Source organism: Euprymna scolopes, chromosome 24, assembly GCF_053919585.1.
Source record: "Euprymna scolopes isolate OS-2025 chromosome 24, ASM5391958v1, whole genome shotgun sequence".
NCBI lineage: Eukaryota > Metazoa > Mollusca > Cephalopoda > Sepiida > Sepiolidae > Euprymna > Euprymna scolopes.
The window spans coordinates 1,370,948-1,387,890 of NC_136505.1; the positions used below are offsets into that span (position 1 = coordinate 1,370,948).

At 35.4% G+C, this 16,943-nt stretch overlaps 1 protein-coding gene across 4 annotated transcripts in view; it reads left to right on the forward strand.

Annotated features, from left to right (window-relative positions):
• Nucleotides 1-16,943, forward strand: part of LOC145246565 (organic cation transporter protein-like) — a 97,208-nt gene that overhangs the window by 69,969 nt on the left and 10,296 nt on the right. For all 4 annotated transcript variants that reach the window (XM_080108168.1, XM_080108169.1, XM_080108167.1 and 1 more), the window contains exons 5-7: nucleotides 3,015-3,147; nucleotides 7,437-7,675; nucleotides 12,724-12,806. In XM_080108168.1, coding sequence (XP_079964294.1) covers nucleotides 3,015-3,147; nucleotides 7,437-7,675; nucleotides 12,724-12,806 — 455 coding nt within the window. The remainder of the gene's footprint in view (nucleotides 1-3,014; nucleotides 3,148-7,436; nucleotides 7,676-12,723; nucleotides 12,807-16,943) is intronic.

Genomic DNA, 16,943 nt, shown 5'->3' on the forward strand with positions numbered 1-16,943 from the left:
ATCATTATCTAATTGAATTGGATGATCATTATCTGATTGAATTGGATGATCATTATCTAATTGAATTGGATGATCATTATCTGATTGAATTGGATGATCATTATCTGATTGAATTGGATGATCATTATCTGATTGAATTGGATGATCATTATCTGATTGAATTGGATGATCATTATCTGATTGAATTGGATGATCATTATCTGATTGAATTGGATGATCATTATCTGATTGAATTGGATGATTCATTATTTAATTGAATTGGATGATTCATTATTTAATTGAATTGGATGATTCATTATTTAATTGAATTGGATGATTCATTATTTAATTGAATTGGATGATTCATTATTTGATTAAATTTAATGATCATTCTTTGATTGAATTGGATGATCAATCTGATATAGCTGTTATAGTAAAAGATTTTTTTTATAAATAGCAGACCGCCCGTCATTGCCTGATCGTAAAATATGCATAAGTATTATATTTTCATTCATACAGAAACTGAGACATGTGCATGTGAGCATTGTTTTTTCTAAACAATTTATTTCTTGTAAGTAAAAAAAACAACAAAATACTCGCGGTAACAGTGAGACGAGTACAACAACCATTAAGCTGGCTTGACAAGATCTTTAAAAAATGTTTTAAATTGTACGTATTTTTAACATAATGAATCTGTCATGTGGACCATTTACGCATGCACATTCGTGGAACAGGTAGCAAACAAATTAAAATTCACCCCCCCACCCACTGTACCAATTTTTCAACTTTGACCCCTTAGCAGCCCATTTTTATGGATGAAAACTAATTAAAAAGTTTTTCACATGTCTGAATATCTTAGATACCAAATTTCAAGTCTGTAGATCAAAAATCCATTGAATATATAGGTTTAGAAGTGTCCTCATACACACAGGCAACATTGCCTGGTGAGGTCTCAAGTCACAACTAGTTGACCAAAACATACACATGAATGTGTAGCAGTACCCAAATGTTTATGTAAAAACAAATAAAAAGTATTCTATATATTATGCCAGCTTTTTTGTAGATATATAGACCTGGCTTTTTCGCCTCTTCTGATGAAAAGTATTAGACTTAGAAATACCATGGCCTAAATTGATCAGATGATGGATTAAATTTTATTTAACTTTGAATTCTCATCTTTTATTTCTTATATTGTGAATATATACATTATCGAAACCCACGTGTGACATCTCTTCACTTGACCAATTATGGGAACGCAAGTCTTATTTAAAACTAGCATTTCAGCCCGGCGTTGCCCAGGTGTTTGGATGTGTCTGTTGAGCAAAAAAAAAAAAAAAAGTGGTAGTAGGAAGGCAAGCTTGAACCTGTACCGCAAAGGAGGAAAAGAACGGGGGGAAAAAACCTGATGTCTATGCTGTTACAACCACCGCCAAACTGGAAGTCAAATTTAAAAAAAATTAAGGCTAGATAATCGAAAAGAGAGGATGACGTTCAAAAATTTCGACGAAAAAAGCGACCTCCCGCATGTAGAAAAGTTCCCAGTTGGAGGTGAAGATATTAATGTTTTTAGCCAATTTTTCGATATTTGTCGTCTGAAAGGTTGGACTTTAAAACGATACTGATCTTGTCGAAAGTTTTAGGCAGACATGCAAACATACATACATTTATATATTGGTAACTAAAATTTTCGACCCAAACTGATTAAAAAGCTTGCCCTATCTCTGAATACCCTTTATGTAAAATTTCAAATGTTTAGACCAGAAATTGTGTGAGTAATTTGGTAGAAACCGCAGAGGTCAAATTTTTTTAAATTTGACCCCTATTATGACCCCTTAGCATTTATTGTTTTGATGTCAAATCAAGTTAATACGTTAGATCCATGTCCAAGGCACCTATATCTAAAATTTCAAGTGTTTAGACCCAAAATTATCGGAGAAGTTTGGTAGAGTTCTCAAAGGACAAATCATTGAACTTTGACCTCTTAACCAAATTTCTGGCCGAAAACCGATCACAAAGATTTTCCCAAATCTCAGTACACTGTATATCAAATTTCGAGTCTGTAGACTTTAAATTGACAGAGTTATTGCGTAGGGAAATGTACACACACAGACAGACAGACACACAGACACGTTCACTTTTATAGATATATAGATAGAGGTTTTAATAGTAATGATATTAAAACAATATAATGACTGTGTAATGTCATCCTACACTGATGATTGCATAAGCATGAGACACTAGTGTTTGTAAGTATAAATGAATAATTATTTAGTTATATATATATATTATTTGTGAATAAAATCTCAAGGTACCAAGTTGTTGAATGCATGTGAGATGGGACAAAAGTCTATAAAATAGAGCCAAATTATGTTGACGTCAGATTGCAGAATGTATAATAATCGAGCTATTGCAACCATTTTTGAGACAACGAGAGAACAATGGGAAAGATAATAGCCACTGATTGCAGGTTGCATTATTTTTTTTATTACAATAACAACTGTGCTGAAGTATTAAAATTCATTTTTTTGTATTTTGATGTCAAAGTAATTCTATTTTATTGTCTGTTAAATTGTGAATATTATCATTGTTAAGAAATCAACATGATAAAAGAGCTTTTAAAAAAATAAACTTAATAAAACATTAAATTAATGTTTTTGAGCCAACGTGAAATATTATGATGGAATTCCGGTAGTTACAAATTAACACTTTTACCGTCAGAATTTTTTCATGCAATAAATAATTTTTTTAATCATGAAACTCGCATATGAGGGAAGTTAATGAACAACTGATGCACGAACATAAACAAATCCTTCATTCTCTTGTTGAACCATGCATAGACCTGTACTTTAAAGACCAGTTGGGCTGACAAAGCCATAAGAGTAAGAAATATTTTTTTTTTTTTGAAAAGCGACTTGAAAGTACAATTTGGTGGTAATGGGGTGATGAAGAATTCATCAGTTCATCTTTGAATCATCCTGCATAATTCTTTCCATTATTTCAGAATAAACCTAGTAAAATATTTATTTCTTCTGTAGGTTTGTTACTGAAAGTCCCAGGTGGCTTTTTACTCATGGGAAAAAAGAAGCCGCTGAAAAAATCCTCAAAGACATTGAAAAGCATAACAAAGCGCCACCGACAGAACTGTTAAAGATATATCAGATTATTCAGGTAAATTTTGCATGAAAATCAATCACTCTTATTGTTACGATTGTGTTGCTGTCTTTTTTGGTTTGCTGGATGAATTAGACTTTTTAATAGAACTTGTGAGGATTGTGCCTCAGGATTGTTTATATATATGTGTGTAAGTTGATGAGAGATGAACATTCAAACTTCTTGGTCTAACATTTTCAGGCAACATGAAATGAAATGAGTACACAGATGTCAAGTCTGTTGCAAAGAAAATAGATTCTTTCTATTGAACTAAAAAAGCTTCTATATCTGTCAGCTTTTCATATCCATATAGGTTTCATAACTATACATACATTAGCAGGCCTCCCAGCATTGCCTGGTCATAAAATATGCTTAAATATGATGTTGTATTTATTATTATATTATATTGGACCCAATGTAGAGTAATGATTTAAAAAGTTAAAAAAAAAAAATGATTCATGCACCACCACTGTGAATTGAAACCAAAACGTTTAGCTTACAATGTACTTTTTCCTTTGACATTAATGCCTGAGCTATGAAGACGTTTGCTACAAGGCTAAAAATTAAAACATGAACTAATAGGTATTACGTTACGCATGCCTATTCGTAATGCAGTCGTTCGATCTTCACCTGGCAAATTTCATTGTTTTAACTTTCACACATTTCACTGATTTTTCCCCCGGCTAAAACCCAAACTTTTGCATGGGTTTGAATACCCTATATATTAAGTTTCATGTCTCACAGAGGAGTTTGGTAGGCAAAATTTTTAAACAAATATATATACACATACATAAATATATATAAAAAAGGTTTGTGTTTACAAAAACCTTTTTATGCAAATATGCAAGTATAAATCATGTAGAATATCTGCATGAATATAATTACATATAATAGTTAACTAAAGATGATCATCCCATAAGAAAACCGATAAAACTAATAGGGAATTAAAATGAATGTTCAAAAGAATACGAAAATTAGCTAGATCTTTTGCAGATGAATGCAATTTCACAACCCATAAATAAGAAAGTTATATTTTCTTTTTAAATAAATAATAAAAAGGGTTTTTAATATGAATATCGACGCACAAAAAAAAAACCCAACAAATTTATAGGAGTATAGATATAAATGTAACGTGAACATCATGCTGACCAACTTCCTTATTCAGATTGCTCCCTGTAAATCTAGTTGCTTTCTCCTATATTAAAAACAAAAATAAAGAAAAATCAGTATGATGTACGCACCCGGGACAAAATTATAATTATTGTAAGAAAATCAAATTATATGAGTAACCGAAAAACGACTCTCATATCCCCAGGAAACAAAGGAAGATAACTCAAGAATAATTCAAACTTTAAGATTTTTGTTGTAAATTCCTATTAATTGCTTAAAAATAATTTTCTTTATAAAATTAAAAGTGATTGATCAATCTACGTAAATTTTGGAATATGATATTTTTGTTTCATTACAAATACAGATATTTTTTTTATTATTGGGGAAATTCTGGACAAAAACTATCTCTTCACATTAGCTCTTTATGTTGCAACAAATAAAAGTTAAAAAAAAAAATTAATTAATAATAATTATTATAAATAAAAGAAAATAAAGTTATTAATAATAATTATAAATTATTCAGTTCACTATCTTGGAAAATGTCCAATCTTAATATACAGCAAGTTAATAGAAGTAACTCATGAAGTCGGAAATTTTCTGTTTCTATGTCGATCCTTGTGGCCATGTCACTAGTAAGGGTGCTGGAGGAAAATATTTCATCTGGGCTGACGTTATCCGCTTGATAGTCAGGGACCCGAACCTTGGATTAACCACTAAGGAGGCTGTCCTATCAGTAGATGCAAAGTACTGGGGCTGCTGTATTGCCATTTGGTGAATGGATTCTGGACCATGCAGTAGTTTCTGGTGGGGGCCTCTCGATGCCATACTAGTGGGTAATTGTTACGGCTTTACCTTATCATGTGCTACAAAAAAAAAAAAAAATTTCCTGTCTTTTTCTCTTTCTTTCCCTCTCTAACCTGCTCTAACCAAGTCTGTCAACCTGTTCCACAAATCCCAAAACCTCAACATGAATTATCTCCAGAAAAAAAACAGGAACAAACCTAGAACCACATCCTCCAACATAGACCCCTACTACCATGTCACCTTCTCCAACATCAGGGGTCTACATTTCAACCTTCCAGAGGTTGAAACCCAATTGCAGGAGACAAAACCGGACATATTGTTCCTAAGCAAAACTGACATAGGGCCGGCCACTTCCCTAGATGAGTTCATAATTAATGGATACTCTAACTTAACATCTAAATCTGACCCCCAAGATCGTCATGGGCATGGAATATGTGCCTACATTAAAGATGGCTTTCCGTGTGGTAGGAATATCTCTAGAGAAGATCCTAATTTACCTTATATGTGCTTCCGGATTGCACTTGCTTACACAACCGCATTCATATTTGCTCTCTATCACCCCCATAACAGCGGAGTTACTATCTTTAAGAGCATATCTGAGAAAATTGACCACATCCTGTCTGCTCATCCTTCGGCTAACATTTACATCTGTGGAGACTTCAATGTCCACAATGTGGAATGGCTGACCCACTCGAACAAGACAGATGATGAGGGGAGGTTCTGTCATGACTTTGCCATTGCCTATGACCTCACTCAGATTGTTCACGAACCCACCCGTGTGCCCAATATTATTGGTAGTATGCAAGCCTTCTAGACCTTTTTCTCACAACTTCCCCTAAGCTATGTTCATGTTCCGTTCTATCTCCTCTGGGATCTTCCGACCACTCTGTTGTATTAGTTAAGATAAAAATGAAATTCAACAAGTCTTCAGACGTACCTCTCCTCCGTACAGTATATTATTACTCTATGGCTGATTGGGATAGCTTCCGTACATTTATAGCTGATCTATCACTGCATTCCATGTTTAAAAAGGATGTGTTCTCTATAGTATCAGACCTGACCGAATGGTTAATTGTAGGTATAGACTGATTCATACCATCCAAAAAATTCTAACAAAAACCTAACAGCCAGCCAGAATGCGCTGCTGCCATCGTGCACAGAAATCACTTTTTCCATAGCTACCAATGTAATAGATGTACTGAGACTAAAGCTGCTTTCAGGACTGCCAGCAACCACTGTAAAAGAGTAATAAAAATGCAAGAGAGCTATATGCTCAGTCTGTTAAATACAAAGTAGCTGAGCAGCGGCTTGGTTCCCATCAGTTTTGGCAAATAGTAAGCAGGATCCTGAACAGAAGTGTGCGTTCTATCCCAACGATCATCAATGGACCTGAGGTCATCTCGTCATCAGACAAGTCCAAACTATTTGCCAAGAACTTTGCAGCTTATTCTACCCGAAGTGATGAAGGCCATCAACTCCCTGTATTTCCACCTATAACAGACTCTGCAACATACAAATATCTGTGCATGATGTTGCCAAGCTAATCAAGAACCTTGATTCCAGTAAAGCAACTAGCCCTGACAGCATTCCAATTATAGTGTTGAAAAAGCTTCAATCAGCTATGGTAGTACTGGAAATGTTTTCTCAATTATTAAATCATTTCTCTCTGATAGGCTTATAAGAGTAGTGGTTGATGGGCAAAAATCAGAAGCCCACAGTATTAATGCTGGTGTCCCTCAAGGGTCCATCCTGGGCCCAACTCTCTTCCTGATCTACATCAATGATCTCCCAAAACACATACTTAAATCATTTGATCATCGAAGGTCATAAATGACAAAGTTCTTACTGATTTGAGTACATGAAGTACAATTAAATTAAATATAGCACACATTACTCATCTTTATGCCTGTGTTTGAAAATGTTTAGTTACTTAGTTTGAATAAATAGAGGCTAGAATGTTGCTCAATGTTTAGATAGATATTTTATAGATATTTTAAATATTTATTATTGCATATATTAGTCGATATTTTATAGATATTTTAAATATTTATTATTGCATATATTAGTCGATATTTTATAGATATTTTAAATATTTATTATTGCATATATTAGTCGATATTTTATAGATATTTTAAATATTTATTATTGCATATATTATTAGTCGGTATTTTATTATTGCATATATTATTAGTCGATATTTTATAATTTGCCAAACATGTATTACTACTACTGTTACTCTAGTTTTCCCTCCTTCACTTGTATTATTCGCACTTTTTCCTACTACGGAAAACATTCAATATGCATACAACCAAGCATAATTATTAGATGTAATTTTAACAACAACAAAAATCCCACACTTCTTTTCTTTTAATTCATGAGATTTGTCTTCCTAGGATGATGAAGAAGAACATGCGTTAAAAACGAAGAATTACAGCTACTGGCATTTGTTCGGCTCGTTTGAAATGTGCAAGAAAACCCTCATCTTTTATTATGGCTGGTTCACTTGCTGCAGCGTTTATTATGGTTTGTTATTCACAACCAAAAATCTGTCAGGGAATCCTTATATCAACCTTTTCCTCTCGGGTGTCGTCGAGCTACCTGCTGTTTTTTTCGTTGTTGCTTTCAATAATAGGTAAGTCTGTCAATTTTGTATTTGGATTATTCAAACTACTGTTCTCATCTTGAGTGTTTTAAAAAAAAAAACGTACAACATTATAAGTTACCATAGTAACTATAACTAAACCATGATGTTGTATCGTAAATATTCCTACCAACAACAATGAAGCAGTGGAAACAACAAATTCCTCTGATTATTCATATTATTTGGATTCTTTGGACTCCTGCTCTCATCTTGAGTATTATTTTTGCAATGTTTCAGCTGATGTAACCTCTGACCTTCGTCAGGTGTATCTTGTTGGATTTGGGAATTCTTTGGTTGAACTCTGGGAAACTGCACAGGATTTCAAACGGAACCGTTTATTTAAATCATGGGGCTAGCATGCTCTCATTCAGTCAAGTAACAATAATTTAAATAATTTGCAATTCTATTCTTTGTGTCGCCTGCACTCAGGATTGAACCTTCAGCCCCCAGAAGAGTTTCAATGAGAACAAAATTTTACCTAATGTAGCATAAGCAATGCCGGATGATGCCAGATAACCTTGGTAGCCTAGGATAAATTGGTTGTTTGAAATTAAATTTTAGGTGAAATGTTTATATAAACTGCAAACTTTGGTATATACGGCATAATCACGTTTGACTGGTTCCCATCAAATCACCAAAGTTAAGCAGCAATGAGCCTGGCCAGTACACGATGAGTGAATATTTGAGACTTCAGGTGCTGTATGTGTTCTCCGCTTATTTCGGCATTGTTTCCAGTCGTCCTGGACTTCTCTTTGCCACTGGACTGAAGCAGTGCCGATTCGAGAGAGGCGTGATTGTGGATTGCACAACCCTTGTCACACAATTACACGCGCATCTGCCCTTACAGGGGGTATCCTTTGTCTTTCGAGACTGAACGGAGGCATCGACGATTTGATATTCTCAATAACAACATACGGAGAAGAATGTTGGGTTTTGAAGAAAGTCGACAAGAGGAAAATTGCTGCTTTTGAATTGTGATTCTATTGTAGACTTCTTCATGTGAGCTGGGTGGACAAACGTACGAATGAATAGGTTCTGGAGAAGATTGGACCATGCCGAAGACTACTGGACAACATCAATGACAGAAAATTACCATTTTTGGGACATGTGGCCAGAACAGATGGCCTAATAAAAGATCTGCTCTTTTGTACAACCCCTGGCAAAAACATGTGGAAGGGCGCTATTTTACAATTTGTCACTGTGCAGAGGGAGACAATTATCGTTTACTGAAAGATTTGTTCATTTTTTCATCTCATAATTTAGGACGTGATATTTTTTATTAAATCAAAGCATTGAAAAAAGAAATCTGCAACGATTTTTTTTCAATGTAGCAAGTTGATAACATTAATAATACAAAATGTAGTTTTTACACGAATATTAAGAGAATCGTTTCTGTTTTCATATCATAACTTACAACGCTAAAACCAACGAACAAACGATTTGCATTTGATCAAAACATTTAAAAATAAAACTGCGGCAACTTTTTTTTTAATTAAATTTTTTTAAAATTAAAAATTAAATGTTATGGTAAGGTTTTTAAAATTAAAAAGTAAATGTTATGGTAAGGTTTTTAAAAAATACAAAGGATGAAACTTTTAAAGATGTAGTGGCATTTTTTTTTTTTAATTAAATTTTTTTAAAATTAAATGTTATGGTAAAGTTTTTAAAATTAAAAAGTAAATGTTATGGTAAGGTTTTTAAAAAATACAAAGGATGAAACTTTTAAAGATGTAGTGGCATTTTTTTTTTTTTACTGTAACAATGAAAATGCAACGATAGTTGTGGAGGAATTGTAAACAAAGTTTGTTTACAATTGTTGTATTTGTTAACTTTATTCAGCATTAACTAATCCAGAGATGGCTAATATGCCATAAAACAAACCAAGTGCTATGAGTTCATCAGCTGTGGTTTAGAGGGTTGTTGGAGTCTTTTCCCAGACTTGCATGTGGGTATTCTTAAAGAGTAATGAATTTTGAGAGTAATATATTTTATGAATTAACAATCCTACCCATACAATTACATGTGATAAATTCACTTACAGCTACGATATTGTGTGTTAAGATTTCTGGACTTACCATCTTGAAATTTGTGAACTTGGGGCATAAAATAACTGAAAATCCTTTCTCTCCGGCTATGTCTTGCTTTCTGAAGATTTCTCTATACATTCTTCTTCTTCTTCTTCTTCTTCTTCTTCTTCTTCTTCTTCTTCTTCTTCTTCATTTTAATGCTTGCTTTCTTAGCACGTGTTTGACAGATTTTTAGAAATTGACTTTTAAACTGGTTTAGTTTGGATTCACACCTATTTCTCTCCAAACCATCTTTATCACTTTCTCTGATGTTTTCCTTGGCCTCCTCCTTTTTCTACTGATCCTGATGCCTCAACTGTTATACATGTACTTTTATCCATTCTTTCAATGTGACCAGACAAACAAAATCTCCTGTTCTGAAAAATAGTTTCCATTAAAGGAAACTTGCATATATACTAGTGATGGGACGATTCCAATATTTTTCCTGATTCCAATACAATTATCGAGTCCGTACTAAATTCCTAGTTCTGATTTTTCATAAATCTCTAAATATTTAACTATGACGTTATTTTTTTCTCCGATTACCCTAACAACACATGTTAAATGTGAAAATATTTTCTGAAACGTAAAAATACACTTGTTTATGGTCGTGATCTATGGATTTTAGTTTTACTGATTGTTTAAAATCAATAAATATATTTACTGATTGTTTAAAATCAATAAATATTTGTTGTTTTGACATTACTATTTACCACCAGTGGAAGATTTTGTTTTAAACAAAATCATTCAAAAAATACAATTAAAAGAATAGTTTTTGGCACTGGAAAATAGGCACAGACATTTTTGATTCCAATACTGATTCTGATACCCAAAAAGTTTTGATTTTTCCGAATTTAAATTCTGATTAATCGTCCCAACACTAATGTATACGAACGTTTAAGTCATGTTTTTGCATAAAAGAGATTGATGACTATTAAACACCCATCATCATCATCTTGTAGTATGCCTGACGATGACATCATAACATGTTCTCCTCATTCCTTTCCATCATCTGACTTTGAGATTGTCGCTCTACTTTATTTTGAGATGTTTGTTTTTGTTTTGTTTTTTTTACATAGGCATCACCACTTATCAAGGCCCAGTAGCCACTCGAGCATAAGGGTTAAAGAGTGTACACTCTATGGCAGGCACGACAGGAAGACGAATGAACACATTTCTAAAAGAATGGCAGAAACACTAGAGGAAGACCTCCAATCTGTAGTGGAATGGGGACAAAAGTGGTTGGTCGCGTTCAATGCTGCCAAGACTAAACTAGTTTCATTCAATAATTACAAGAAACCCTCTTTACCACCCATAGCAATGGCCAACGACTCTTTATCTGAGAGTCCATCTTTCAAACTCCTTGGCCTAACGTTCACAGGAAACATGAGTTGGAACAATTACATTGAAGGCATTGCCAGGGCCGCTGCAAGAAAGGTGGGCTCTCTCTACCGTGCTAGAAAACTACTAACACCCGAAAGTATCCTGTACCTCTATAAGGCCACTATTCGCCCATGTATGGAGTATTGCTGCCACATCTGGGCTGGTGCATCTGCTACTAGTCTCTCGCTCCTTGACAAGGTTCAAAAGAGAGTCGCAAACCTGATAGGCCCTGAACTGGCATCTAAGCTTCAGCCTCTGTCCCATCGACGAAATGTTGCATCCCTCTGCCTTTTCTACAAATATTTTAGTGGTGAATGCTCTGACGAACTGCAATCACTTGTGCCCCCACTACGTGAGCACCCTCGACAAACTCGACAGGCTGCTAAATCCCACCCCCACACTGTAGAGATCCCTAGATGTAAAAGATCTTTTTACTCCAATAGTTTCTTCCCCAGAACCGCTAGACTCTGGAATTCCATTCCAGGTCCCTGCTTCCCCAACAGTACTGACGTGCAGAAGTTCAAGTGTAACGTGAACCGACATCTTGCTGCCCAAATCCCTACATAGTACCCCAGTAGTTGTTGCCCCTGATAGTAGCCCCCTACACCAAAGTGGCAATTTGCCTTGTTTGGGGTGAAAATGTAATAAAAAAAACAAAAAAAAAAAACAGTAGTCAATTGGACAATATAGTAATCGTTAGTAATGAAAATTTGATAAATTTGTTAACTTAAGTGGTACGGCTCATCAAGAACTTGTTTACGTTGGACTTGAAGACAACCATATTGTAGTCAGCTGGAAAGTAGGAAGACAGTTCGACAGGCGTTGTCCTCACATTTGCTAATACTAACCAGTCGGACGTTATCACAGTCAACCAAACAAAGGAAGAGTTTATAATATATATTTATGCAGTGTGATGTTGTATGGAAGTGAAATCTGACCAGTGAGGGTTGAGGACATGTGTTGCATGGAGAAATGTTATAAAAATAATATAATGGATTTTTAATGTTAGTCTTTTGAGTGATGACCACAGAGGAAGATTAAATCTGGACAATATAGTAAGATGTGTAGGACAGGAGACTTTGATGACATGGCACCGTTGAAGTAATGCGTGATAGTTTTTAGGTTAGTACATGTAGAACAGTCGAGCTAGCAGGGTCAGTGGACGGGGAAGACCAAAGAAAACATGAAAGTGATGAGAATGGATTTGAGAGGTAAAAAAGATGAAGACCTGGCCAGAGATGTGTTAGTTTGGAAGTCAATTTCTACAAGTCGTTTAAAACATATCAGCATGTAAAATGATGATCACATCTATTTTTCTGTTTCCTACTTTCTCCTCTTGACTTTATGACTTCCAGGATTGTCTTTGCAGGATCTGTTGATCGTGTTTTAATTGCATCGTTTTACTGCAGGCAAGAGGTTTTCATAAAACCGAATTCATTACTTTTTCATTGTTGTAATTTCTGTCAATGATGCAAGGAAAGTTAGTTTTTCAATTCTCTGACTTTGTGAATTTTCTAAAATGCACCCCCAAAACCTTAAATCACAATTATCAGTTCTATTTTGTCTATATCTACTGATTTCTATTTTCAGGTTAGGCCGTAAAAAGACAATCATCATGTTGGTGGGAACTACAGGCATTTCTTTGTTTTCCATGTTATTTATTCACATTGGTGGTAAGTCTATCAAACATCTATTTCTTATCATTTAATATTAGTCACTAAAAGTCTCCATGTGACGTGATCATTGGTGTCTGCCGCTCCTCTGTTTCAAGATGGCCGCTTGCATGTCATCTCATATCGTTCTTGCATGAAGACGTGGCAGCTGTTACAGCAAGGGAAGCAATTCTGCATGTACAGAAAAGAGTTATTTCCCTTCGACCACGTTGTCCTAACAAAAACAAAATTTAATGTTTTTTCTTTACAATTCTTATAATTATATAATATCTCTATATAAATAAAATGAACTCATTTTTTCGCGTCTGATTTTGACATTAATAGGATTAAAAATCAAGATATTTCATGCAAATATAATATGCACAAACGGCAGAACAATATCTGAGGTGTGTTATAGGTTTATTATTTCTCAAATTCTTCGATAATCTTAGATTTCTATACTTTTTCTGCTGAGAAGTCACGGCCAAAATCGGTTAAGATCAATGTAAGTGGTAAAATATTTTCTCTCTAATAAATTCCTCCTCCCCCTGCCACCACTTAACACCGTTTGGGGATCGTTCACAAGGAACAGTTGAGAAGAGAACACCGGTTTGGCTTCGTAGTTCTTTCATGTGAAGTTATTTAAAATCACTAAACTAAGCTGCAGTGCTCTGTGGCGTAGTGGTTAGCATGCTGGACAATTCACATTATATTTTCACGTTCGCGCCGACCTACCGTAGTCGTTTTTTTTTTTTCCTAAACAACTGGAATGGACTTTTCTTGGTGGCCGAACAGTTAACGTTGCAGATGTTTTTTTTGTTTGTTTTTTTTTCACACTTTATTTTCCTACTTTTACTCATGACTCCGGGTTTGATCCTTCCTACTTACCTACTATAACATTTTTTAAAACTCCCCCCCCCCCGTCCCGGAAACAAACACTCGGGCAAGGCCGGGTACCCCCGCTAGTAATTAATAATAATATGATTAATAATAAAATGATATTTTTTTCAGGTTACTTCAAGTTAGATTACTATTATCAATGATTTACTTTTTAATGTTGGTATTTTTCAACTTGTAGTGAACGATAAAGTCGCATTGTTTAAAATACAGCGCCACTCGTCAATATGATGGATTTGATATAGGTTTTAATTTGTCTTTCACAAAAAATTAAACAATAAATCTAGTGAATGAAATCTTTGTTCTTTTAATATTGGAATTGTAGAGGATCAAAGTGTAATCAGTAGGAAAGCAGTTCTGTGGTAATGTGTTCTACAAGTGGGAAGCTTTTGCAAGGAAAATCTGATACAAGGGTTTTGGAGGAACAAATGAAAAGTTTTTTTCTGTTGTGGTAGGATAATGAGAGAGAGAGAGATGCTAATTTTAGATTTTATGTTTTTGTTTATTTTTTTATATTTAATGTTTTTGTTATATTTTTTTATATTTAACCGTTTTACAAACTAAATTTTTCCCTATTAATTTTCTGTATTTTTGAGATGAGGTGTTTTCATTTATTGAGATTGTCGGACTGACTTCCTCATCTTGGTTGTTATAGTCACAACGTTTCGGCCGTTTTGCCCTCCGGCCTTCATCAGGTGTTTTGTATCAACCTGGGGAACCGTTTGTTAGGAGTCTCGAACCCAACCCTTTATTATTATTACGAGGAGGGTCTAGCTACGGGCTCGCCATTATCACCAGTGATGGCGAACATATATATGGAATACTTCGAAGACATGGCCTTAGGTTCAGCTCCCTTAAAGCCAACCATGTGGCTAAGATACGTTGATGACGCCTTCATACTCTGGCCCCATCAGTAAGACATCCAGGCTCTCCTAGACCATGTGAACTCAATAAGACCATCAATACAGTTCACAATGGAGAAAGAAAAAGATAACCAAGTGGCCTTCCTTGATATACTCATATCACGCACAGAGCATGGGTTTAAGATATCCGTATATTGCAAGCCTACCTTCACCAGACAATACCTTAACTTCAACTCCCATCACCCATACGGTATCAAACATGGAATCGCACGCTGCCTACAACATCGAGCAGAGACAATATGTAGCGACACCATTACATACCACCAAGAAATGGTCAGGTTGAAGAATACCCTCCGTCGTAACAACTACCCCGATAGCATACTATCCACCAGATGTGTTAATAGTATAAGAGAGGAGAATGAAACCCAAAAACCACCAACGGTCTGCCTACCATACATACGAGGCATCTCCAAAAAGAATATATGCCCCTACAACATCAGGACGGTATTCAAGAGCGACTCAACACTCAGACGACACGTGGTACAAGTGAAGCCACGCATGGAGGAGAACATGACCAAGAACTGCATATACTCCATCCCATGCAGTTGCAGAAAGGTTTACAAGAGTGAAACATGCCGCCCCCTTAAAGTAAGGGTGGAAGAACACCAAAAAGCAGTAACTTAAGGGGAGACGGAAAAATCGGGTATAGCCAACCACCATGTCTGGATGGAGAGGGGGGGACCATCGCCCCCTATGGGATGAAGTAAAAATAATAAACAAAGAGACCCACTGGAAAGTGAGAAAACTTAAAGAAAAAGCTCACATGCTCGGACATAACAACCTACTGAGCAAACCAAGCGTAGAGCTGAATGCAATTTGGACACCTCTAATAGAAAGAGAAAACCTTGAATAACAACAAAGGTTTAACATTAACAAAAACCAACTAAGAATTGTCCTAGTGACATATGGCCGAGTGGTCCTAGATGTTGTATCAAAGTTTACAGTTACCCAAAGGTGCTGAGTTCAATCCTGAACAAAGGCAGTGAAAAGTAACATTCAAAACAGAGAATCAGCAACTATGTCCCAGAGCCTAGCTGGAGTCCGAACATGGTACCCCCAAAATAATAATAAAGGGTTGGGTTTGAGACTCCTAATAAACGGTTCCCCAGTTCGATACAAAACACCTGATGAAGGCCGGAGGGCAAAACGGCCGAAACGTTGTGACTATAACAACCAAAATAAATAAATAAATTTTTCCCTATTAAAACAATTTAAACATTTTTCATTAAGAACAAAAAAAAGAGTAATATTAAAAAATAAACAAAAACATGGCATATTTAAAAAAGGCCAAGCAAACCAAATTGCAACTTTGGGCAATCCCAGACAATGCTGGTAAGTATAACTAATTTGAAAAAAAAACATGAACGTTTTTTTTTTTTTTTGCAAAAAAATTCATCGCTGTGTCCCAAATGATTTTGTTGTTTCTGTAGAACATGAAGAATAACAATCATTAGAATTATCAGGAATCGTCTATAATATAAACTTCAGTCGTTTGTGTGTTTGTATGTCTGCTAAAAACTTTTGTCATCCACATCAAACTGGCAAAAACATAAGAGAAAGAGCAATCTCTCAGACACATAATATTGAAAAATTAGAAAAAATCATCAATTATTTCATGTAGAAATGTTTTGTTTGAAGGAGGGAGTTAGATAAAAATCTTGGTTTTGATGTTGTTTGTTAATTGCACATGCACGAACGGTTAAAAAGCTAAATTTGCAATGTGATGACATTAAGAGACGCTCAAAGGTGCAGTGAGATGCAAGCTAGAGCCACCTGGAAACAGACACTGGAAGAGTAGCGGTGAGCCAAACAACAGGCGTAGAAAAAGAAAAAAAAACAAAACAAAACAGTTGTAAACGAAAAAGGGAAGAAAAAGGAAAGACAGAAAAGAAGATAAGGCCATAGCTTATGGCGGGAGAACGCGATAACGTTAAATTGACCATGAAAGCCCGGCGCCGCCCGCTGAGCGCGTGGGTGGCGGAAGATACCAATGAAATCCCAATTAACAAAGCGACCATTGTCGACTGCCCTGGGCGGTAAGTGACCCTTATTGAAAAGACACGTGGCCTTTGTGGAATTGGATTCAGCGGTTTTTATGTTCTCTCAAAAATAATTAAGACATTTCTGTTTTTACGACATGTCAAGTTCCATTAGGCCCGCACCGGCCGAGATTGAGAACGCCCGAATGCCAACAGAGGAAGAAAGATAGCTCCTTTTTTGGGTATAGGCCGCCTGGCGAAGATTTGACGGACAGCGAGCCCTTAATTCTGATTGGCCAACGACCTGAAACGGGAGGAGACCCAGTCCACGCCCCCACAATATAACTGGGGAGTTTTGA